The sequence below is a fragment of the Trachurus japonicus genome, chromosome 21 (genome assembly GCF_045865225.1).
Source record: "Trachurus japonicus isolate A0001 chromosome 21, Traja_1.0".
In the NCBI taxonomy this organism is placed as follows: Eukaryota; Metazoa; Chordata; class Actinopteri; order Carangiformes; family Carangidae; genus Trachurus; species Trachurus japonicus.
The window spans coordinates 33,793,126-33,817,286 of record NC_140927.1 but is presented as its reverse complement, the minus strand read 5'-3'; the positions used below and the strand labels follow the sequence as shown (position 1 = coordinate 33,817,286).

The 24,161-nt window shown below is 41.3% G+C and overlaps 1 protein-coding gene across 2 annotated transcripts in view; it reads left to right on the top strand.

The window, feature by feature from the left end:
• Positions 1-24,161, top strand: part of itgav (integrin, alpha V) — a 50,142-nt gene that overhangs the window by 7,133 nt on the left and 18,848 nt on the right. The window contains exons 3-19 of one of the 2 annotated variants that reach the window (XM_085765035.1): positions 7,464-7,555; positions 9,116-9,230; positions 9,354-9,415; positions 10,703-10,751; positions 11,419-11,541; positions 12,320-12,364; positions 13,725-13,768; positions 13,935-13,991; positions 15,052-15,104; positions 15,203-15,278; positions 16,629-16,758; positions 19,290-19,387; positions 19,536-19,629; positions 20,836-20,881; positions 22,003-22,122; positions 22,227-22,282; positions 22,820-22,974. In XM_085765035.1, coding sequence (XP_085621161.1) covers positions 7,464-7,555; positions 9,116-9,230; positions 9,354-9,415; positions 10,703-10,751; positions 11,419-11,541; positions 12,320-12,364; positions 13,725-13,768; positions 13,935-13,991; positions 15,052-15,104; positions 15,203-15,278; positions 16,629-16,758; positions 19,290-19,387; positions 19,536-19,629; positions 20,836-20,881; positions 22,003-22,122; positions 22,227-22,282; positions 22,820-22,974 — 1,415 coding nt within the window. The remainder of the gene's footprint in view (positions 1-7,463; positions 7,556-9,115; positions 9,231-9,353; positions 9,416-10,702; positions 10,752-11,418; positions 11,542-12,319; positions 12,365-13,724; positions 13,769-13,934; positions 13,992-15,051; positions 15,105-15,202; positions 15,279-16,628; positions 16,759-19,289; positions 19,388-19,535; positions 19,630-20,835; positions 20,882-22,002; positions 22,123-22,226; positions 22,283-22,819; positions 22,975-24,161) is intronic. The other variant, XM_085765036.1, reaches the window with a different exon arrangement.

The window sequence follows — 24,161 nt, the reverse complement described above, 5'->3', positions numbered from 1 at the left end:
CGGGAGGATTTTAACAGCTGACGTCCTGCTGTTAGCTTAGCTGCTGCTGTTAGCTGTCAGCAGCAGCAAAGCTAACGGCTACGATAGCCATGACTAGCAGAGGCGTGGACACAGAAGTGGTGGTGTTTGTTCGGTAATTCGTTTTGTAGACTTGACAAACATCAGATTAGTCAGGGCGGTTTTGGCAGCCCAGAGCCCCCACATTTGGTGCCTACACCGGTGGCTAGCGCTACCAGTTAGCCGCTCGCTATAATGCTACTACGGGGTTGAAAACCGACTTCCGTTGTGGTGTGACGCAATGGATTATGGGAAAATAAAGTGGTGGATAGAATACAGTTGTAAGATTGTGTATGGTGTTTTTAATAATTTTACATTTTTTATAAAGAGTTAAAAAATATATTTATCAGTGATTTTTTTTAATCATTTACAAGACATTTCTGGCAAATGTATGGAAAACAAACATCAGGCAGGTTTCCAGGATGCCGATGAGAACCGGTGTAAAAAGGGAAAAAAAACAAAAAACAAAAAAATCAATCACGGACTTCATGATCGATTACCATGGCAACGAACGAAGCGTCTACATGTGTTATCATGTGGTTTCTGTCCTGACCACAGACATGAACACGGAGACACTAACCATGTTTCCATCCACACGTTTTTATCTGCATTAAACAATATAGAATTTAAAAAGTCTGATGGAAACAGGAAAAAATATTGAGTTGTGATCATGTCTGATGTGGATTCCTCTACGTGTTCCAGCTGTTAGAGACACGGTGGAGTAAACACAGACAGAAGCAGGTGAACAGGACAGACTGGCTTCATGTCAACAGTCTCCATCTATCACGATCACAAAAAGACATGTTCTATTATAACCACCTATAGCCTGTAGAGTACAACTTCCCTATTTACCAATTTAACTTGGCTGGTGTGCGTGTGGCTCAGTGGTTTCCGGGCAACAGCTGGGCCTGTCTGCAGCCCGACCTCAGACAGTCACAGGTTACAGAGGAAGGATGGACGACGTCCTTTTCATTTTTCCATTTAATTTCTCCTTTATTTATTCAGGGAAGGTCAATTGAGAGCGAGCTCTCTTTTTCAATGACGCCCTGATTACAAAAACACAATTATACAATATACAAGGTCATGATTCACAATTACATACAGGTTGTAAAACATTTGATAATAAGTTTTTAAAACTATCTAAGGAAATAAGATGATCCAGTTTCAGACAGTTTTGTAGATTATTCCACTTTTCCTTCAGTTTTATGATTTAGTACAAAATGAATGGAAACATCTTAAACTGCAAGAAAACAGTTCAATGCACCGATATGATCAGAGAACAGCTCATGATGTCATTACACACGGCTTTTTATTGGATTTAAAGGTCTGAGAGGGAAATGCTCTTGAACCACATTGATATTTTTATCGATCTTCAGATGATTGGATGTAAACACGGTGAGAGAGGAAACAGTCACAGCTCAGGGCTTTTATTGTGAAGGAGCAGCAGCCGATCCTGCTAACACTTCCTGTTAATGAAGACTCTCCAGATCCACCACGGACTCTGAAACCAGTTCACTCCAGTGCAGAGTGGAGGTCGTTGTCTCGTGTCGGGACTCATTCAGGAATGTGTTGTGTGTGTAGAGAGGCGGGAGCTGTGTGGACTCGTCCCTACTCCTAATATACCCACAATGCACCTCTCTCCAGCTGTGGTAGTAAAAGTCTCCTTTGCTGCTTGAGGCGATGTGAGGATCCTGTAAACTTCCTCCTCCTCCTCCTCTTCTCCTTCGTCTTCTGTGTTTTATTTTGAAAGGTTAAAAGGATACGCCAACTTTTTTTTTTCGTGTCTTGCCTCACTCCCGAGTCCATGACCAGCAGATAGACGCCATCCTTTCCACTGTGCGTGCAGTAACAAGGGAGATAGCTTTTAGCTTAGCTCAAATGCTGGAAGTGTATGGGTAGTGTTAGCCTGCCTCCACCTAAAGTCGCTAATTAGCTTAGCTCAAACACTGGAAGTGTATAGCTTAGCTCAAACACTGGAAGTGTATAGGTAGTGTTAGCCTGCCTCCACCTAAAGTCGCTAATTAGCTTAGCTCAAACACTGGAAGTGTATAGGTAGTGTTAGCCTGCCTCCACCTAAAGTCATCAGAGAAACTCTTCAACAACTCTAAACGGAAACCGGCGGGCCGATCTTCGTCTCAGAGCTGACAAAACTCTCCGGTAAGGCATCTTGAGCTGTCAAATGCCGCTAACGGGACGAGATCGGTCAAAATGGAGGGTTCAAGCAAAGGCGCTTTATTTTGGTTCAAGCTAGCTACATCGAGGGTAGGTTAGCTTCCTATTTCAAAGTAAAAGCACAAATTCTATCGTCATGGTTTTCTGTGTGTAAAGGGCAATGGGTGTTTTATTTTGTGAAAGTAACCGGAAGTGCGTTGGTCACAACGGCTAGCTTGAGTAGCGCCGAATTCGTCCCATCAAAATTGTAAACAGCTGTTATTAACGACACACTGCTGATCTAAACGGCTACTTTCTCTCCTAAACATGTTTGAAATGTGGATAAAGTGATATATTTACAGAGTTTAGAGCTAAAATGAAATCAGCTTCTGACTGCTGATTTCAGCTCGGGTAGGAGGCAGGCTAACACTACCCATACACTTCCAGTGTTGGAGCTAAGCTAATTAACGACTTTAGGTGGAGGCAGGCTAACACTACCCATACACTTCCAGCATTTGAGCTAAGCTAATTAGTGACTTTAGGTGGAGGCAGGCTAACACTACCCATACACTTCCAGTGTTGGAGCTAAGCTAATTAACGACTTTAGGTGGAGGCAGGCTAACACTACCCATACACTTCCAGCATTTGAGCTAAGCTAATTAGCGACTTTAGGTGGAGTCAGGCTAACACTACCCATACACTTACAGCGTTTGAGCTAAGCTAATTAGCGACTTTAGGTGGAGGCAGGCTAACACTACCTATACACTTCCAGTGTTTGAGCTAAGCTAATTAGCAACTTTAGGTAGGAGGCAGGCTAACACTACCTATACACTTCCAGTGTTTGAGCTAAGCTAATTAGCGACTTTAGGTGGAGTCAGGCTAACACTACCTATACACTTCCAGTGTTTGAGCTAAGCTTTATGGCGATACGGCTCTATCTCCCTTGTTACTGCACGCACAGTCGAAAGGATGGTGTCTATCTGCTGGTCATGGACTCGGGAGTGAGGCAAGACACGAAAAAAAAAATGTTGGTGTATCACTTTAAGTGTAGTTTTCCATCACCTCTGTCAGCCAATCAGAAGAGAGGAGGCTGTTCCTGTGCTTCCTTCTCTTCTCTGTGTCTCTCAGTGATAAGAAATGAAATATATGAGAATGTTGAGCTCAGAGTGGAGGCGAGGGTTGACAGGAGGAGACGGATCAGATCCTCGACCAACGGCCTCGTTCCTGACGGTTGAGCCTGTTTCCTAGTGACAACCAACTCATTTGATTACATGAACAGTTTAGTTTAGTTTTTCAACAACAGCCAGATGGCTAATCGTTACAGCTTTGTTAATCTCGTACGTAACGTGTGCGTTACTTATTGTGCAGATCAGGTGCACGCTATCTATCCCTCGTGGTCATGGTGATTTCTAGAGGCAGACAGGAACGTCGTAACGCTACAACAACAGCTTCTGCCATCGGCTTTCTTGTCCAGTTAAACTCTGATTAAGACGTAGCCTATACATGAGCCGGAGGAAGTCCAATTCCAATCTCATCATCTGGGAGTCTTAAAGGGACAACGAGGAGTTTCTATTTGGTTATATAAAAGTCTCATATTAATGTGGATGAATCTACATTACCACTTGTTAATGGCTCCATTTTAGATAAATCTATGGTTTTGTCTCTATGGTTATTTTGTTATTATTAGTGGTGGTGGAAATGCTGGGCGAGCCGACCAGCGTTTCTTTACTTTCAGTTTCGTGGCGAGTCATGAGAATAACGCCGCCGAATCTCCGTTTATGGTGGGAACTACGACGGTATGTGATCGTCTTCCAACCTCTGACTTTAATTCTTGATGAATGAAAACATGAGTCTGTCTTGCGCCAGTCAAAGAATTTCACCGTGCGCGCGGAGGCTCATGAGAACACTTCGCTTTCCAAAACTCCTCTTGTCCCTTTAATGGGAGTTGGAGAACTCTGATATTAGTCGGACTAACCCTTTTACATGCACTCAGTTGTCCAGTTAGAGTCGGATTAAGGCCATAATTAGTTTTTTTTCTCAGGTGTCATGTAAACGTCCTGAGTGTCTGGTTCCCATGATGCTGAGTCGTGGTCTGAGTCGTGACTGTGAGAAAACACGGTGTGACCTGTGTGTTAACCCGAGGCGAGCCGACACTGAGGTTGAGCGAGGTGAGAGTCGGTGGCTCTGTGGTTAACACACAGGAAGCTCAGCTCAGCATCAAACCAGCCTCTTCCTGTGTGTCGCTGTGAGGCAACAAGACGCCTGAGAACATGAACCAGCTGGGTGGCATCCAGACGTTGAGACTGTCCACACCTCCACACACACACACTAGGGTTTTACCGTGGACAATTAAATATCATCTATAGAGGCAGCCATGGCCACCGACTATAGTAGTTTTTTGTTTTTTTACAATGGATTTTTTTTTTTTTTTACCACTTTTTTTATTTTTTGGGCCAATTTTTTTATTTCTTTTTTTTGCCAAACTTTTTTTTTTTTTCCCATGGATTTTTATTTTTTTGCCACATTTTTATTTTTTATCCCACGGAATTTATCCCACTTTTTTTTTTTTGGGCCAAAATTTTTTTTATTTTTTTTCCCGATGGATTTTTATTTCTTTTTTTTGCCAATTTTTTTTTTTTTTTCCATGGATTTTTTCTTTTTTTGCCACATTTTTATTTTTTTTCCAATGGAATTTATTTATTTTTTGGCCAAAATTTTTTTATGTATTTATTTTTGTTGCCTGTTTTTTTTTCCCGATAGATTTTTATTTCTTTTTTTTTGCCAAATTTTTATTTTTTTTCCCACATTTTTTTTTTTTCCATGGATGTTTTTTGTTGTCTTTTTTTGCCAGGTTTCTTTCTTTTCTGACTTTTTTTTTTCTTTTCTTGGCTGGCCCTTATACTCCTTCGTATAGATATGAGCATTTTCAGTGCCAAAAAAAAACAAACTTCAGTCTTGAGCCTTGAGTCTCCGGTCTGAGGGCCATAAACCGTTTGGTCCGTGGACCGACCCGACCGCTGCCTTTTACTGTTTAGAAATAGTTTGTCTTCACACAGACGGGCTCATCAGCAGAAAGCAGAGACTTCTGCATATTCAGTTAAAAGTTCCTTGTAAGGTCTTTAAACAAACAGCACAACCTTAATACCTCATCATATAAAACAGGCTGGTTATAGATCTGAACAGTTTCCTGCTTTTCCTTAAACCAGACAGAGAAGATGCATCGATCCTTATAATCATTAATATCGTGTGTGTGTTTGTGTGTGTGATGAAGTTAGTGTGTAACAGCCACACTGGGTTTATTTTTTTGATGGTGGTGAAATGTGTCATCGTCTTGTGTTGCTATGGAGACAACAGATCAGATAGCTCAACGTGAAGAGGAAGGAAGTTTGTTCAAGTGTGAAACAACCTTTTTAACCCGGACATGATGACATCACACCCTGGTTCTGGTTCTGGTTCTGGTTCTGGTCCGTCATGTAAACACTGTTGGAGTCACAGGATGTTTACACACACACACACACACACACACACACACACACACACACACACACACACACACACACACACACACACACACAGAGTCGTGGCCTGGTTCTGAGTTTCCTCCACAATAGAGTCTCTGTTGTTGACTTGACCTGCTGATCTGCTGAGGAATTAATGTGTGCGCGTGTGTGTGTGTGTGTCTGTGTGTGTGTGTGTGTGTGTGTGTGTGTGTGTGGCTCTGACTCAGGGTCGGTCTGGGTCTATTCTGGCTCTTTACCCATGATGCACCAGCAGCTTTTGTTCCTCTGTGTGTTTTTATTTTCTCTCTCTGGTCGGTGACTCGTCTGCTCATGATGATTCTGTGTGTGTGTGTGTGTGTGTGTGTGTGTGTGTGTGTGTGTGTGTGTGTGTGTGTGTGTGTGTGTGTGTGTGTGTGTGTGGTGTGTGTGTGTGTGTGTGTGTGTGTGTGTGTTGTGTGTGTGTGTGTGTGTGTGTGTGTGTGTGTGTGTGTGTGTGTGTGTGTGTGTGAGGACTTGACCACCACGTGTTGCTGTGTAATGACTGAAAACATCCGAGTCATTACTGTAACAAACACAGAAGCTTCTGTTTGTTCTGAGCTCAGATCAGTTTCAGCGCGTCCAGTCCAACAGTCTGTAGAGGCTCCGCCCACTCCTCCGGTCCAGTCCAAACAGTCAAAAGTAGCCAACTTTATTATCCCGTTAGGAACGTCGTCGTTGCGGAAGGACGTCGAAAGTGCAGGAGCAGCAACACAACGATCCACACATCCCTACACACCACAGAAATACCCAACACAATAATAATAACACACATTCCTACAACCACACATACAAGTACTCGCAGCAAAGGTTAAAAAAGACACATACAAAGATTAAAGTTAGTTTAAAACAGGCTAAAGGGATAGTTCACTCAAAATTGAAATTTCACTCCTTATCTCCTCCCCCTCATGTGGACTAAGGGCTGGGAGAAGTTTCAGAGTCCTCCGTGGCTTCTCTGAGTTACAGGGGGTCTCGGCGTAGCAGTGCATGTCCATATAACGGTTGCTAATGGATACCAACTGTCTTTGTAACAAAAAGACACACCAAAAAACATCCAAATAACTCCATGCTGCTCGTATGTAGCGGAAGCTCCCAGTGTTGCTCTGCTGGAATCTCGCACGATTTGCGGAGCCGTGAACTGGGCGTCAATGCAAATCACGCGAGATTTGCACAGACACAGGCAAAGCAGTGAACTGGGACACTGGGAGCTTCCGCTACAAACAAGCTTGAAACATAGACTTATTTAATTTTTTTCTGAACAATTTCTCATGTCGGGGCTTCAATACAAGAGGGACGTTACATACGAGCAGCATGGAGGTATCTGGATGTTTTTTGGTGTGTCTTTTTGTTACGAAGACAGTTGGTATCCATTAGCAACCGTTATATGGACATGCACTGCTACGCCGAGACCCCCTGTAACTCAGAGAAGCCACGGAGGACTCTGAAACTTCTCCCAGCCCTTAGTCCACATGAGGGGGAGGAGATCATGAGTGAAATTTCAAGTATCTGTAGAAAGCAGAGAGAATTGTTTGATGAACCTGAAGTTTGTGAAGTTTACGGAGAAAAAAGAGGCGTTGCTGACATTTAGAAACAAATGTGTCTCTCTGTGTGTCGGCGTGTGCTCCTCTGTACCAGACCATAATAATAGACTGTATATAAAAAGGTCCAGTCCAGTTCAATCAGCTGATTGGTCGGTAACCAGCCTGTGTGTCTCTGCAGCCGACAGGAAGAACACTAACGGAGATCAGATGGAGTTCAAGTCCAAGCAGTGGTTCGGAGCGTCGGTCCGCTCGGACGGAGAGCACATCCTGGTGAGACTGAGACACACACACACACACACACACACACACAATTAACGTATTAACTCATTAAGCATCACACTCTCCTCTGTGATGTCGTGGTAATTCTTAGCTGTTTGCCGTTGGTGAATAATGAAATAGAGACTTCGCCGGCCGACATTGGGCCTCATTCACCAATATCTTCTTAAGAACCTTCTTAGATTCTTTCTTAAGTTGTTCTTAAGAAGTTCCTTAAGAAAACCCTACGTCAGATTCATCAACGCGTTCGTAAGCCTCAGAATTGTTCGCAGCTGTGTTCTTAGGCCATCTCCTCGTAAGTTGAGGGCGTGTGCCAGGTGAGTCTAATTAACATAGGATCAGCATAGGTAACCGCCCAATCAATGCCCGTAAAAGGGCATGAGACTGCAGGGCCGTGTGCACACAGCACCCACAGGCACTGAGCAGAGAAGGTGCAGTGAGAAAGAAAGTTGAAATGCTCAAATGAAAATCTGGGAGGGAGCACCAGACTCCAAACGTAAAAAGAACTAAAGTAGTGAAGTGGCGCTACTGCGGCAGGAATGAAACAAAGAAACAAACAAAAGGCTTATATTTAGTTTATATTTTTATATTTATATTTATATTTATATTTAGGCTATATTTAGTAGCCAGCAGTGGATGCAGCTCTTCGGGTTGTTATCAGAGAGACCACACTCTCACGTGTGCCATCATAAATATCATCATATTATCATATATTTAAAAAAGAAAATAAAAACAGTTGTGTGTAGTGTGAACACTTAAAAAAAAAAAAAACTGATATGAATTAAGTGTCTATAATGTTTTTTTTAAGAAACTGCAATGATTTGTCAATTATTATTATTAATATATAATTATTAAAAACATCATAAAAGATAAGAAAATAATTCTTATTCAAATCATATAATATCATACAACTGCAGAACAAAAGAAAACACTATAATCGGTTATTTTTGCAGAAGTCTCAGCACTTAAAAGTGCGTAAGTATACTCCTGACTGTTCGTAGATTTTGTTCTTAGTTAAGAACAAATTCTGGATAAGAAAACATTCATGAATGCCACAATCTTCGTAAAAACTTCGTAAGTAGGACTTAAGAACAAATTTGTTCTTAAGAACGGTTCGTGAATGAGGCATTGTTTTTATTTCTTTGCAAGGAAAGGTCAGTTCTACCCGAGCGGGTGATGGTAAAGAAAAGACCCTGAACATGGGGAAAACCTAAACATTTATAGCTGAGGGAAGGAAGGTCCACTTCTGGGGTGTGTTTGTGTCCTTTGGCCGGCCCCTTCCCTAGTTGTGTTTTCACGCCTTCGCCTTTGAAGGTATCATCACCGGTCTCCCCAGGTACGGAGTTAAGAGATACAGTCTAAAATACAAAGGGGTTTGAGTGTGAATTAGGAAGTGGGAAGTTGGGCATCACAGATGGTTAAGTGTAAAGGAACTTGAATTTACAATTGCAGAAGGAAGTCTGGGAAAGTAGGGTGTAGGAACGTCTCAAGTGATTCAAACAAAGGAATATTAAGATTTACCATTACAGTGACTAATTGTCTCTCTGTCTGTAGGCGTGTGCTCCTCTGTACCAGTGGTCGACCTTCGGTGTCTCTGAGCGAGAGCCAGTGGGGACGTGTTACCTGAAGAAAGAAGACACAGTGGTGGAGTATTCTCCCTGCAGATCCTGTACGTCCTCCTCTATGTCCTCTGTCTCCTCCCTGTGATGATGATGATGATGATGATGATGATGATGATGATGATGATGATGATGATGATGATGATGATGATGATGATGTGTCTCCTGTGCAGCGGCCAACTCCCCAGAGGGTCAGGGTTTCTGTCAGGCCGGCTTCAGCGCTGACTTCCTGAAGGTCAGTGACAGTATATATATATTAGGGCTGTCAGAGTTAACGCGTTAATCGCGATGAGATTAATTAAAAAAATTAACGAGATTAAATTTTTTAATCGCGGTTAATCGCGGCCCATTTTGTCCTCTGTCTGCTGGACTGGAGGACTGGAGTGAGGGACCTCCAGTCCAGTAGGTGGCGGTAAGCCACCTTCAAGTTGGTTGCTACACAAATATACACAGTCTAACATATATCCACAGCTCCATCCATTGATTTTTTGACGGCTTCGTTGTCAACAAATGCACATGGCCATGTATTGATTTTTTGACGGCTTCGGTTGTCAACAAATGCACGTGGCCAGGCAGAGGTGTAGCAAAGTAAAGGGCAATTTCCACTGGATGCAATTCGTTTCAATTCTGTGTGAGTTTCATGCATCATGTGTTATGATTAGGTACTAGGCCTGCTAGGTCTGGTCTAAAAGTTGTTTGTCTAGAGATTATAACACTTTGGAGTGTTGAAAGTCCAAAGCGCCACATATAATATTTTTAATAGAGATTAATCGCGAGTTAACTATGGAAAAAATGCGATTAATCGCGATTAGAAAAATTAATCGTTTGACAGCCCTAATATATATATATATATATATAGTGTATGTATATATATATATATATATAGTGTGTGTATATATATATTATGTTAGGGTGACCAGACGTCCCGGATTTGGCCGACCTGTCCCCGGTTAAAGCTATCCCCTAAAAAAAAAAAAAAAACATAAGAAGAATCAGAGTCTTGGACTAAATCTGATGTTTGTTAAGTCTATAAAACGAATTATTGAACAAACTTTACTATTTCTGTGTGCACGTTATTGGAATTAACTTAGTCATGGTTATCGTAGTTGTTAGCTTTGCTGCTGCTGACAGCTAACAGCAGCAGCTAAGCTAACATCAGGACGTCAGCTGTTAAGACCCTCCCGTTGTGGGACACGACATGGAACTACTCCAGTTAGCTCAGTCATGTTGGAACTAGGATATCCGCTGGAGAAAATATTTTTTTCATGGATCGTTTATTGAGTTATTGTTTATTGACACTGCTGCTAACGGCTAACAGCTAACGGTTAGCACAGCTAACGTTAATCTAAAATGTAATGAATGGAGTGTCATGGCGACACCCAGCGTCGTAGTGGTGGATACAGTCATGTTGTTATTATCCTAGGAGGTGTAGTATAGTATATTCATGTATAACAGTAATATAGTTGTTGCTAGGAGACTGTGTGACCACTGACTCATGAAGTTTCTCTTTTCTTTTCTTCAGAAGAACAACAAAGTGGTGGTGGGAGGACCAGGAAGCTTCTACTGGCAGGGTCAGTCAGTCTGTCTGTGTGTTTACAACGTGATGATGAAGATGTTCTTGATCTGAGAGAACGCAACGTCTCTCTCTGAGGTTCTTTAAAGGGATAGTTAACCCAAAATTGAAATTTCCCTCATTATCTCCTCCCCCTCATGTTGACTAAGGGCTGGGAGAAGTTTCAGAGTCCTCCGTGGCTTCTCTGAGTTACAGGGGGTCTCGGCGTAGCAGTGCATGTCCATATGACGGTTGCAAATGGATACCAACTGTCTTCATAACAAAAAGACACACCAAAAAGATAGAGATTTGGAAGAGGAGCTTCGAGAAGCTTCCGCTACAAAACAAGCTTGAAATATAGACTTATTTAATTTTTTTCGGGACAATTTCGCATTTTGGGGCTTCAATACAAGACAGACATTACATACGAGCAGCATGGAGGTATTTGGATGTTTTTTGGTGTGTCTTTTTGTTACGAAGACAGTTGGTATACATTTGCAACCGTTATATGGACATGCACTGCTACGCCGAGACCCCCTGTAACTCAGAGAAGCCACGGAGGACTCTGAAACTTCTCCCAGCCCTTAGTCCACATGAGGGGGAGGAGATAATGAGGGAAATTTCAATTTTGTGGGTGAACTATCCCTTTAAGGTTCTTTAAGGTTGTGTCCCTGGTTGTCCCTCAGGTCAGCTGATCTCTGACGACGTCTCTGAGATTCTCAAACGTGTCACTAAGGATTACATCACTCCGTACGGCAACAGCCTCGCCACCAAGACCGCCGGCGCCGAGTACGACGACAGTTACCTAGGTAACCACACACACACACACACACCTGCTGACATGTGTGGTTCATAGGGTTGCAAAGGGGTGGAAAAGTTCCAGTAAATTTCTGGAAATTTTCCAGAAACTTTCCATGGGAAGTTAAACTGGGGAATTTTGGAAATATTCCAAATTGGAAACTTTCCATTAGAATTATGGGAATTTATGGGAATTAACTGGAAATTTGGGATAATTTAAACAAACTGTATCATATCTAAACATAAATGCAAATATTTTGTTTTGTCATAAGCAGACATCCATGCAAAATAATACAATTAAAAAACATTTCAACAGATTTATTTGTGAGTAGAACTTTATCAAGTTTTAATTCTGGTATGAACAATCAATTCTTTTACTGAACAACAAAAATATGATGAATGTTGAGTAAAATATTACTACCCCCCCAAATAAAAAAAATATGCAGTGTGCAGTAGCAGTGTGCATGTGATTGAGGAATAGCATAGATATTCAAGTGTACTTGCATTAAATCTAGTTGTTTTAGCCAATATTATGCTACAATATATTTCCCCCAACTATATTTATCACTTACTTCTGCTTTAAGTTGCCTGTTAAGGGCCAACCTTAAATTTTGTAAATTTCGGATTTATTCCCGTTTATTCCCATATATTCCCGTTAATTCCCATAAATTCCCATGGAAAGTTTCCAACATTGAAAATTCCCGGAATTTTGCAACCCTAGTGGTTCATCTTTGTACTGACTGTGTGTGTGTGTGTGTGTGTGTGTGTGTGTGTGTGTGTGTGCTCCAGGATACTCTGTGACAGTCGGAGACTTCAACGACGATGGGAAAGAAGGTGAGCTCAGCCACTGATTATTGATTATTGGCTGCCAGTCAGTCAGATAATCAGATCAATAACAGTAACTATCAAACAGGACACCCAGACTGTCCCTTTAATTTATCAATCAGTCAATATTAAACCAATTGACCCTTTGTTGGCCCTCTGATTGGTCTGCTGATCCACCAATCAGAGCGCTTCTCCCCATGTCACGTGTTGCGCAGCGTTCGAAGGTTGGACGACTCTGGGATGAAACTCTATGAAACCAGACAGAGGTAGACAGCAGCAATTTTTTCGGCAAAAACTACTTTTTCATTTTTCAATATAGTTAAAATGTGTCTGGGGTTCCTGCAATAGCGACTCACGATATCTGGAACGTATTCCCAGAGTCATTTTTATCCCATTCCCCAAACCCAAGACATTATGTATCCACCACTTTATTTTCCCATGATCCATTGCGTCACACCACAACGGAAGTCGGTTTTAGTAGCGTTCTAGCGAGCGGCTAACTGGTAGCGTTAGCGGCTAACTGGTAGCGTTAGTGGGGGCTCCGGGCTGCCAAAACTGTTTTGACTAAATCTGATGTTTGTTAAGTCTATAAAACGAATTATTGAACAAACATTACTATTTCTGTATATAAAAATATTTTTTTCATGGGCCGTTTATTGAGTTATTGTTTATTGACACTGCTGCTAACGGCTAACAGCTAATGGTTAGCCCAGCTAATCTAATATATGTTTGTTCAACAATTCGTTTTATAGACTTCATAAACATCAGAGTAGTCACAACGGTGATATAGTGACGTGAAAATGTGACATAAAGCTAAAACCTCGTCCGTATTGTTCTCATTAAAATGACGTGATGATTATAAATAAAGTCGTCTATCAACAATACAAAAAAAAAACGAGTTTCCGGTGGAATGGAGCGTCATGGCGACACCCAGCGTCATTCTCCGGAAAGTGGTGGATACTAGGCCTATATTACTTTAACCTTCAAAGAACTTTGTGAAGTTTTACGAGGAGAAACGTGAGATCGGCGGAGATTAAGTGTTAGCTAGTGACGTTAGCTAGCGTGACCAAAACAATGACTTTTCACCACTTTACGGAAAAGTCGTGTAATGCCCGTTCAGTCGCTCTTTAGCCACGTCTGTCTTCTATCACGGACGCCATTTTTCTGATGTACAAGTTAATTCAAAATTTCCTTACAAGCAATTTAGATCTGCCTAATTTCCAAAGGTTTCCAATGGGAGTTAGTTAACCCTTCCCTGACCATTGTTTGTCCAACCTAGCAACAGTAATCGACAAAGGGTCAATTTAATTGTGTGAGTCAAGGTCAGTGTTGTGGGGTTGTGTTTCCATGACGACTGTCTCCTCTGTAGACTATGTGACCGGGGTACCGCGAGGAGACAAGGCCCTGGGCTACGTGAGTGCACACACACACACACACACACACACCTACACACACACACACACACACACACACACACATACACACACACACACACACACACACACACACACCTACACACACACACACACCTACACACACACACCTACACACTCTGACGCTCTGTGTGTCGATCTTTCAGGTGAGCATCTTCAACGGTCAGAACATGCAGTCCATGGAGAACTTCACAGGGACTCAGGTAAAGCTACAGCCTCACTCACCGTTTCTATAGCAACGCCGTTTGACGTCAGCCGTGATGTCAAACGGTTTCTAAGCCCCGCCCCCCCATGAGGAGTCAGCTTCCTGTATGATGTCACTGGGCTTCTGCTCTATGGCCACGCCCCCTTTAGGGAGACCAGAGGCAGCATAGTAGAGTGTATTGACTCCAATGGGAAAATTTAACGTGAACACAGATTATGGTCTGTCCTTTCTGCCCACGGTCACTGAAGTAAATTTTGGACTCATTTTTCACAAGCCACATCTCTTCTGAACAGTTTGACACCAAAATGGACAATTTTCCGACTGACACATCAGGAGAAAATCCACTTTGTTCCAGACCTGTCTCTGTCTCTACGACACACTCTCGCCAGATTTGGCCACAGATCTCCATGGCAACGTCAAACAAACGGCCGCAAACTCCCGTGAAAATGACTTAAATTATTTTCGTCATGCTAAATATTTAATGTTATCATAAGAAAATATAAATTTCTCACTTTCATCTACCTACAAATTGTATAAATCCACACACACGTTCACAGACGAGGTGGTGACGGTTGGGGGGTCTGCACTGCAAAAACTCAAAATCTTACCAAGAATATTTGTCTTATTTCTAGTCAAAATGTCATTTCTAGTCAAAATAAATCTAATTATACTAAAAATAAGAACATACACATAAAAAGCAGCTTGTTTTTAGACACTTTTTACTTCTTTCAAACAGATTTTCACTTGTAATAAGTAGAAAAATCTGATAGTGGAGCAAGTTTTTCTTTCTTATTACAAGCACAAAAAACTTGCTTTCACTGGCAGATTTTTCTACTTATTTCAAGTGAAAACTAGTTTGAAACAAGTGAAAATTATTTAAAAACAAGTACATTTTTAGGTGATGAGTCTTATTTTAAGTGGAATGAGATTAGTTTTGACTAGAAATGAGACATTTTGACAAGAAACAAGACAAATATTCTTGTAAAGAATTTAAGTTTTTGCAGTGTGGGTAAATAAAGTATCTTTGACTTCCTGTCTGACTTCCTGTCCGTCTGCAGATGGCCGCCTACTTCGGACACTCGGTCGCTGCCTCGGATGTGAATAACGACGGGTCAGTGAACGCATCACAGCGCTGCTTTAAAAACACTTTAAAAAGTTTGTTCATCAGCTGTTTCAGAGTTTCTTCTCCTTCCTCTTCTCCGTCTCCAGGATGATGGATCTGCTGGTCGGAGCTCCTCTCTTCATGGACCGAGGCTCCGATGGAAAACTCAGGGAAGTGGGACAGGTAGGAAACACACACACACACACACACACTGAACACTAGAGCTGGGACGATACGCTTTTCTCCCCATTCGATTCTTCTACGATTTTTTTGGATGCCGATTCGATTTAAATTGCGATTCTACGATATTGCAGATTTTCTCGATTTTTATTCTGCATTTTTAACAGCAGTGAAACAGTTGAATGATTATGATTGTCTACAGACTATTCCAGGAAACATATTTCACATGTAAGTCAGTTTTTAAGATTTATTCAGCAGCAATAATATATATGTTTACTCTCTTTTCAAAATCCTGGACTGCATAAAAGAGGCAAAAATAAAAGAGTATAGAAAAAACAGGCTTCTGAAACCTTTCTGACTGCTACATTTTAACATTTATCTGCACACAAATACTGTAGGAGCCTATAAATTAACATACTCCATTATAAAGTGAACTTAAACCCTTTTCAAAACCTGTACTCTCTGGATGTAAAAAAGGCGAACAAATGCACATTGCACAATATAAAAAAAAAAAAAAATTCTAAAAAATAATTTTTATAGATCGATTTTTTTTTCAAAAATCGATTTCTTTTAATAGTAAAAATAAAATTCTAAAAAAAAAAAAAAAAAATTTTTCTTTCAAAAATAGATTAAAAAACAATTAGAATTTTTTTTTTAATTATAAAAAAAAATTTTATAGATTTTTTTCTTTTCAAAAATAGATTTTTTAAAATAAAAATCAGCATATATGTATAAAAATTGTCAAAAAAAGAGGCAAAAATAAATGAGTAAAAATTGATTTTTTTTAATAAAAAAAGAAATCTAAAAAAAAAATTTTTAAAGAGATTTTTTCTTTTCAAAAATTGTTAAAAAAAAATTGAATTTTTTTTTTTAATTCTAAAACAAAATGTTAAAATGGATTTTTTTCTTTTCAAAAATAGATTAAAAAAATATTTTTAAATTCTTTTTTAGAATTTTTTTTAGAAAAATCGGTATATATTTATAAAAATCATCAAAAAAAGAGGCAAAAATAGTATAGAGTATACAGTAAGAGTATAGAAAAAACGCCTCTGAAACCTTTCTGACAAAATGAGATATAGACTGAGGTAAACTGCTGCATTTTAACATTTATCTGCACACAAACACTGTAGGAGCCTATAAATTAACATACTCCATTATAAAGTGAACTTTAACCCTTTTCAAAACCTGGACTCTCTGGATGTAAAAAAGGAGCGAACAAATGCACATTGCACAATATATATATATTTAAAAAAATGATTTTAGAAAAAGAAAAATCGATTTAAAAATTGATTCGAATCGATTTTTTCTCCCACCCCTACCGAACTGTGTGTGTGTGTGTGTGTGTGTGTGTAGGTGTCCGTGTACCTCGGTCGAGGTGGATTCTCCTTCCATCCTCCTCAGGTGTTGACGGGCTCGGAGGTCTACGCCAGGTACGGATCGGCCATCGCCGCTCTGGGAGACCTGGACATGGACGGCTTCAACGGTAACACACACACACACACACACACACACACACACGTTCTTGAAGCTTCTTTACGTTTCGGAGTTTCTTTAAAGGGATAGTTCAACGCTACGGAGGCTCATGGGATTTCTTGGTTTCCCTCATCATCAAACTCATCAAATAGACAATCCAACAACTCCACAACGCTCTGGTGGACAAGTTGTGACCTGCACATTCACCACGCTATGAGATAATAACACAACGTTACCACACAGAGTTGTTTTAGAGGGAAATACAGAGACTGCTTGATGAAAAACTGTCCCTGAAGGCAACGTGCATCAGCGGTTTTGCATGAATTTCCCTCTAAAACAACTCTGTGTGGTAACGTATCCCTATTTTTCATTCTTTTTCTTGAGATTGTACTTTTGAGCTTTTTTTTTTCTTTCTTTCTTTCTTTTAAAAATCTTTTTAATGCTCCAGACACTCCTACACTTTATTTGAGTTTTTAATAGTTTCTCATCAGTACTTTTTATCTACCATATTTATATTTATCTGTGTGAATGGGAGAATTGTGTGAGGAATGTCAAATGTACTGGTTTTTTATCTGTTATGTGTACTGCAGGGACAATAACGTTACCCTTGAATAGGTATTCATAAGATTGACATAACACTGTCATAAACATCAATGAATACTTATGACAGCTGTGGTTAAGTGTCATTCGGTAAGTTATGTCACTTTTAATGCAAAGTTGGCATTGTTTGAGATGTTTTTGTTCTGACAACTTGACATAGTTTTTAAAGTTTGCCAATCAGGTCTGCTATGACAGTTTAAATTGTCTTTATGTCAAGTTGTCAGAACAAAAACATCTCAAACACTTACCACGTTTACATGATGTTTTTAAAGCGGAATTAATTAATTCCGCTTTAAATAGTTCGGAATTAAAATATTTTCCTTCGAGTTTACATGGACATGATAATTCCGAATTAGGGTGTTAAATCGCCTTTATTTAATTCCGCTCAACGTCTGGGAAGCGTTCTGATTGGACAGAGGGTACACGTGTTTTATTCTCAGTGTGTGAAGTGAACAGAGCTGCAGCCGCGAGCCGCTCCGCTGCTCCTGAACTTAACAACAACTTAGAAGCAGAAAGTTTCTCCTCTTAAAGGGATAGTTCAACATTTTGGCAAATTGGCCCATTGCCATAATTGCTATAGTCATAGCAGTAGGTTCGTTACCTTTAATTGTAGGTGTAAGCTATTTTTAGTACAGCGGAGCGCAGCAGCTGGCTGCTCAGAGCTACGCTATGGAGGCTAAGGGAATTTCTTGGTTTCCCTCATTAAACTCATCAAATACAAAATCCCAAAACTCCACAGCGCTTTTGTAGACAAGTTGTGAGCTGCACAACCACCACGCTATGAGATAATGACGGAACGATACGAAACGGAGCCGTTTTCGAGGTAAATTCATACAAAACCGCTGATGCGCGTTGCATTCAGGGACAGTTTTTCAGCAAGCAGTCTCCGTATTTACCCTGTATTTACCTCGAAAACGGCTCCGTTTCGTATCGTTCCGTCATTATCTCATAGCGTGGTGGTTGTGCAGCTCACAACTTGTCTACAAAAGCGCTGTGGAGTTTTGGGATGTTGAATTTGATGAGTTTAATGAGGGAAACCAAGAAATTCCCTTAGCCTCCATAGCGTAGCTCTGAGCAGCCAGCTGCTGCGCTCCGCCGTACTGAAAATAGCTTACACCTACAATTAAAGGTAATGAACCTACTGCTATGACTATAGCGATTATGGCAATGGGCCAATTTGCCAAAATGTTGAACTATCCCTTTAACTGCCAGGATGGCCTTCCCTTCCCTGGGTGTGTGAGCCTGGCCGCACCCGCCGCCGCTACTGCTACGGCGGGGAAGGCGAAGCTCCTTCCCCGCCTGGCCGCCCCAAGCGCCGGCGGCGCTGGGGCTCACACACCCTCACTGCCCGGATCGCCTTCCCCGGTGTGTGAGCCACCGGCGGCCGGGCACCGGGGTCTGTGAAGCGGGTTCATGAAGCCTGGTTGTCCCGACATGACTCACTCACAACACTGCGGCTGTAACGTTATGTTGTGTGTGTTGTAACCTACTTTTCACGATTAAATTATCACCGCGACACACACACAGAGCGGCGAGTCAGTTAATACGCATGCGCAGAACGACCGGAATTAATTTTAAAAAGAATAAACGTTTACATGATAGAGAAATTAATTAATTCCGCTTTAAAATAGGAATAAACCACCCACTTAATTCGGAATTAAGTTTAAATCCGAATTATATTTTCACTCGGAATTAAGTGTTTACATGATCTTTTTAAAGCGGAATTAACTTTAATTCAGAATTAAATGATTTTAATTCGGAATTAACCCTCTCATGTAAACGGGGCAAATGTCAACTTTGCATCAAAAGTGACATAACTTACCGAATGACACTTAACCACAGCTGTCAGAAGTATTGTATTGTATTATGGCAATGGGCCAATTTGCAGAAAATGTTGAACTATCCCTTTAAGTTTCTCCCCCCCTCCCCCTCCCCCTCCAGATGTGGCCATCTCGGCCCCGTACGGCGGCCCCGACCACCACGGCCTCGTCTACATCCACAACGGCCGGCCGCGGGGGCCCGACCCCACGCCCTCTCAGGTCAGTGTGGTCGATGACATCACGGCGTGGTGGATGACATCACGGCGTGGTGGATGACATCACGGCGTGGTGGATGACATCACGGCGTGGTGGATGACATCACGGTCTCAGTCTGACTCTGCTGTGTGTGTGTGTGTGTGTCCTGTAGGAGCTGAAGGGCCGCTGGGCCTCCAGCTACATGCCGGCCAGCTTCGGATACTCCATGACGGGAAACACGGACATCGACCAGAACGGATACCCAGGTACACACACACACACACACACACACACACACACACACACACACACACACATTATACACACATTATACACACTACACACACACACACACACACACACACACACACACACACACACACACACACACACACACATTATACACACATTATACACACTACACACACACACACACATTATACACACATTATACACACATTATACACACACACACACACACACACACACACACACACATTATACACACTACACACACACACACACACACACATTATACACACATTATACACACTACACACACACACGCACATTACACACACATTATACACACTACACACACACACACACACATTACACACACATTATACACACTACACACACACACACACACACACACATTACACACACATTATACACACTACACACTACACACACACACACACACACACATACACACACATATACACACAGACATTACACACAAACACATTACACACTAGGGGTGGGAAAAAAATCGATTCACATAAATATTGCGATACCTTTTTTGACGATTTTTTTTTCAAAAATCGATTTTCTTTTTCAAAAATCGATTTTTTGGGGGGGGGAATTTTTATTTATTTATTTATTTTAAATATTGTGCAATGTGCATGTGTTAGCCTTTTTTACATACAGAGAGTACAGAGAGTAGGCCTACAGTAAAAAAAATAAAAAAATTTCAAAATAAATAAATAAATAAATACCGGTAATCGATTTTTGAAAAAAATTACGATTTTTTGGGGGGATTTTTTTATTTTTTTAATTTTTTAAAATATTGTGCAATGTTCATTTGTTCGCCTTTTTCACATCCAGAGAGTCCAGGTTTTGAAAAGGGTTTAAGTTCACATTATAATGGAGTATGTTAATTTATAGGCTCCTACAGTATTTGTGTGCAGATAAATGTTAAAAATGCTAAAGACTAAAAATCGAGAGAATCGGCAATATCGTAGAATCGCAATTTAAATCGAATCGCCATCCAAAAAATCGTAGAAGAATCGAATCGGGAGAAAAGCGTATCGTCCCAGCCCTAATACACACACAACCACACACACACACACACACACACACACACACACACACACACACACACACACATTATACACATTACACACACTGAGGCACAGCAGGATTTAATCCACGGACTGAAAAACAGCTGATGTGTTTCTGTCTTTCAGATTTAATAGTTGGAGTGTTTGGAGCAGACAAAGCTGTTTTATACAGGTAATGTGTGTGTGTAAGTGTGTGTGTGTGTGTGTGTGTGTGTGTGTGTGTGTGTGTGTGTGTGTGTGTGTAGGTGTGTGTGAGAGCAGTTTAATGAGCGAGGCCACCTCTGATATCAAAGAGCTGCTGTTTCCTCCCCCTGACTTTATTATAGTCCACCTTAACCCCTTCACTGCTGCTCACTGTGTCTCTGTTCCTGTACATGAATACACACAACACTAGGGATGTAAACAATTAATCGACTATCGATTACTTGTCGGTAAGAATTTAATCGATTAAATTAAATTAAATTAAATTAATTGCAGTTAATCGATCCATTTTTAATGGGATTTTTTTCTGTGAAATGTAAGCAAGTAAAGCTGACATAATGTAGCTTATGTAGTTTATGCTCCTGTGATTTAAGTAGCCTAGTTAAAAAGAGAACAAGTTACTGCTTCCCTTACGAAATAATAATATATTGCAGTATATTGGAAATTATCATGTGATGTATTAGGCAATATATTCCCATATATGGGATTTAATATTTATATTTTTCAATATCTTGCAATATATTACAATATATTACATCAACATATAATATGTTGTATAATATATGTGTCATCAATATATTTTTCCATATATTTACAATAATGTATTGGAAAATTAATATATTACAATGTATTTCAAGTAATACATTGGTAAATATATTTTTCTTTCGTAAGGGTTGTGTCTGTTGATTTAAAAAAAAAAAAAAAAAAAAGTTGAAATATTTCCATGTGTGGCCCATGCTTGGTCACATCAAGTCAACTTCAAGTCAGAGGAAATATGTTTAGGGTGTTTTTACCGTTCCTAAATGTAAAAGTGGGTCACACTGGACCCTCAACATTATTTAAAGGTTAAATAACGTGTTACTTAAACATGTTTCATCGTTTGGTCCGGACTCTAAACATAAACTAACAAGTACTAGTGTAGAGTCCTGTATAAGGAATGTTCAGCTTAAACTTTCCCCGGACCACGGTCCGGAAAAGACCGCAGCTCTTTGATCCAGCCTCGAGGTGGTCTATCAACTAACGATTAATGAATTAATCGATAAGGTTTAACTGTGTGTGTGTGTGTGTGTGTGTGTGTGTGTGTGTGTTCAGAGCCCGTCCTGTGATCAGTGTGAACGCCACGCTGGATCTGACGCCTCAGATCATCAACCCCGAGGAGAAGACCTGCACGCTCCCTGGGCCGCTCCCTGGGAACAGCACGCAGGTGTCCTGGTGAGGTCATCACAGTCTCAGCTGGACCACACACACCTGATGATGTCATCCTTAACTCTGTCTGTCTGTGTGTGTGTGTGTGTGTGTGTGTGTGTGTTCTCCAGTTTCAAGGTGAAGTACTGTCTGAAGGCGAGCGGCCGTGGAGCTCCACCCACTCTCAGTAAGTGTTTGTGTGTGTGTGTGTGTGTGTGTGTACACTGCAAAAACTCAAAATCTTACCAAGAATATTTGTCTTATTTCTTGTCAAAATGTCTCATTTCTAGTCAAAACTAATCTCTTTCCACTTAAAATAAGACTCATCACCTACAAAGTAGTTTGTTTTTAGACACTTTTTACTTCTTTCAAGCAGATTTTCACTTGAAATAAGTAGAAAAATCTGATAGTGGAGCATATTTTCTTCCTTATTACAAGCACAAAAAACCTGCTTTCACTGGCAGATTTTTCTACTTATTTCAAGTGAAAATCTGCTTGAAAGAAGTAAAAAGTGTCTAAAAACAAGCTGCTATATGTGATGAGTCTTATTTTAAGTAGAATGAGATATTAGTTTTGACTAGAAATGAGACAAATATTCTTGGAAAGATTTAGAGTTTTTGCAGTGTACCTGTGCTGTATGTGTGTTAGTGTCTCTGTGCTGTATGTGTGTGTATATGTGTGTGTTCAGAGCCCGTCCTGTGCCCCCCCCCCTGGATCCCCCCAGACTTCCGTGTGGACCTGCTGCTGGACCGGCTGAAGCAGAAGGAAACCACCAAGAGAGTCCGGTTCCTCCACAGCCGCAGCTTCAGCTACTCCAAGAACATGACGGTCTCCAACGGCCAAGGACCGGCCTGCGAGGAGCAGCACGTCTTCCTCAGGGTCAGGACCACAACCAGACCACAAGACCTCAGACTAGAACCAAGGACTGGACCAGACCAGACCAGAAACTAGAGACCAGGAACTAGAGGCCAGACCAGAAACTAGAGACCAGGAACTAGAGACCAGACCAGAAACTAGAGACCAGGAACTAGAGACCAGACCAGAAACTAGAGACCAGGAACTAGAAGCAAGACCAGACCAGAAACTAGAGACCAGGAACTAGAGGCCAGACCAGAAACTAGAGACATCTGATACTAGAGCCAGACCAAGAAACTAGAGACCAGGAACTAGAGTGTCTAAATACAAGGAACTAGAGGCCAGACCAGAAACTAGAGACCAGGAACTAGAGGCCAGACCAGAAACTAGAGACCAGAACTAGAGACCAGACCAGAAACTTGGAAAGACCAGGAACTAGAGACCAGACCAGTAGAGACCAGGAACTAGAGACCAGACCAGAAACTAGAGACCAGGAACTAGAAGCAAGACCAGACCAGAAACTAGAGACCAGGAACTAGAGGCCAGACCAGAAACTAGAGACCAGGAACTAGAGGCCAGACCAGAAACTAGAGACCAGGAACTAGAGGCCAGACCAGAACTGCGAGACCAGGAACTAGAGGCCAGACCAGAAACTAGAGACCAGGAACTAGAGGCCAGACCAGAAACTAGAGACCAGGAACTAGAGGCCAGACCAGAAACTAGAGACCAGGAACTAGAGGCCAGACCAGAAACTAGAGACCAGGAACTAGAGACCAGACCAGAAACTAGAGACCAGGAACTAGAGACCAGACCAGAAACTAGAGACCAGGAACTAGAAGCAAGACCAGACCAGAAAGAACTAAAGGCCAGACCAGAAACTAGAGACCAGACCAGGAACTAGAGACCAGGAACTAAAGGCCAGACCAGGGGCCTCATTTATCATTGTGGATACACCTTTTTTTACACCCTTTTTCCCCCGTTTTGTGCGTACGCACTTTTCTCCGCCAAATTTGGGATCTATCAAGCCAAAACCTGACGGGGAAAAGTGCGGACATTTACACCCATTTTGACCCTGGCGTACCGTGATTTACGCCTTTTTTGAGGAACAGGAGGAATTGGCGACACCGTTGCTGAGTCAGAGAACTGCAGTGTGAGAGGGAGAGAGGAGCGGAGTACATTTAGAAGAGACAGTAGGATTTCTTTGAAGGAAT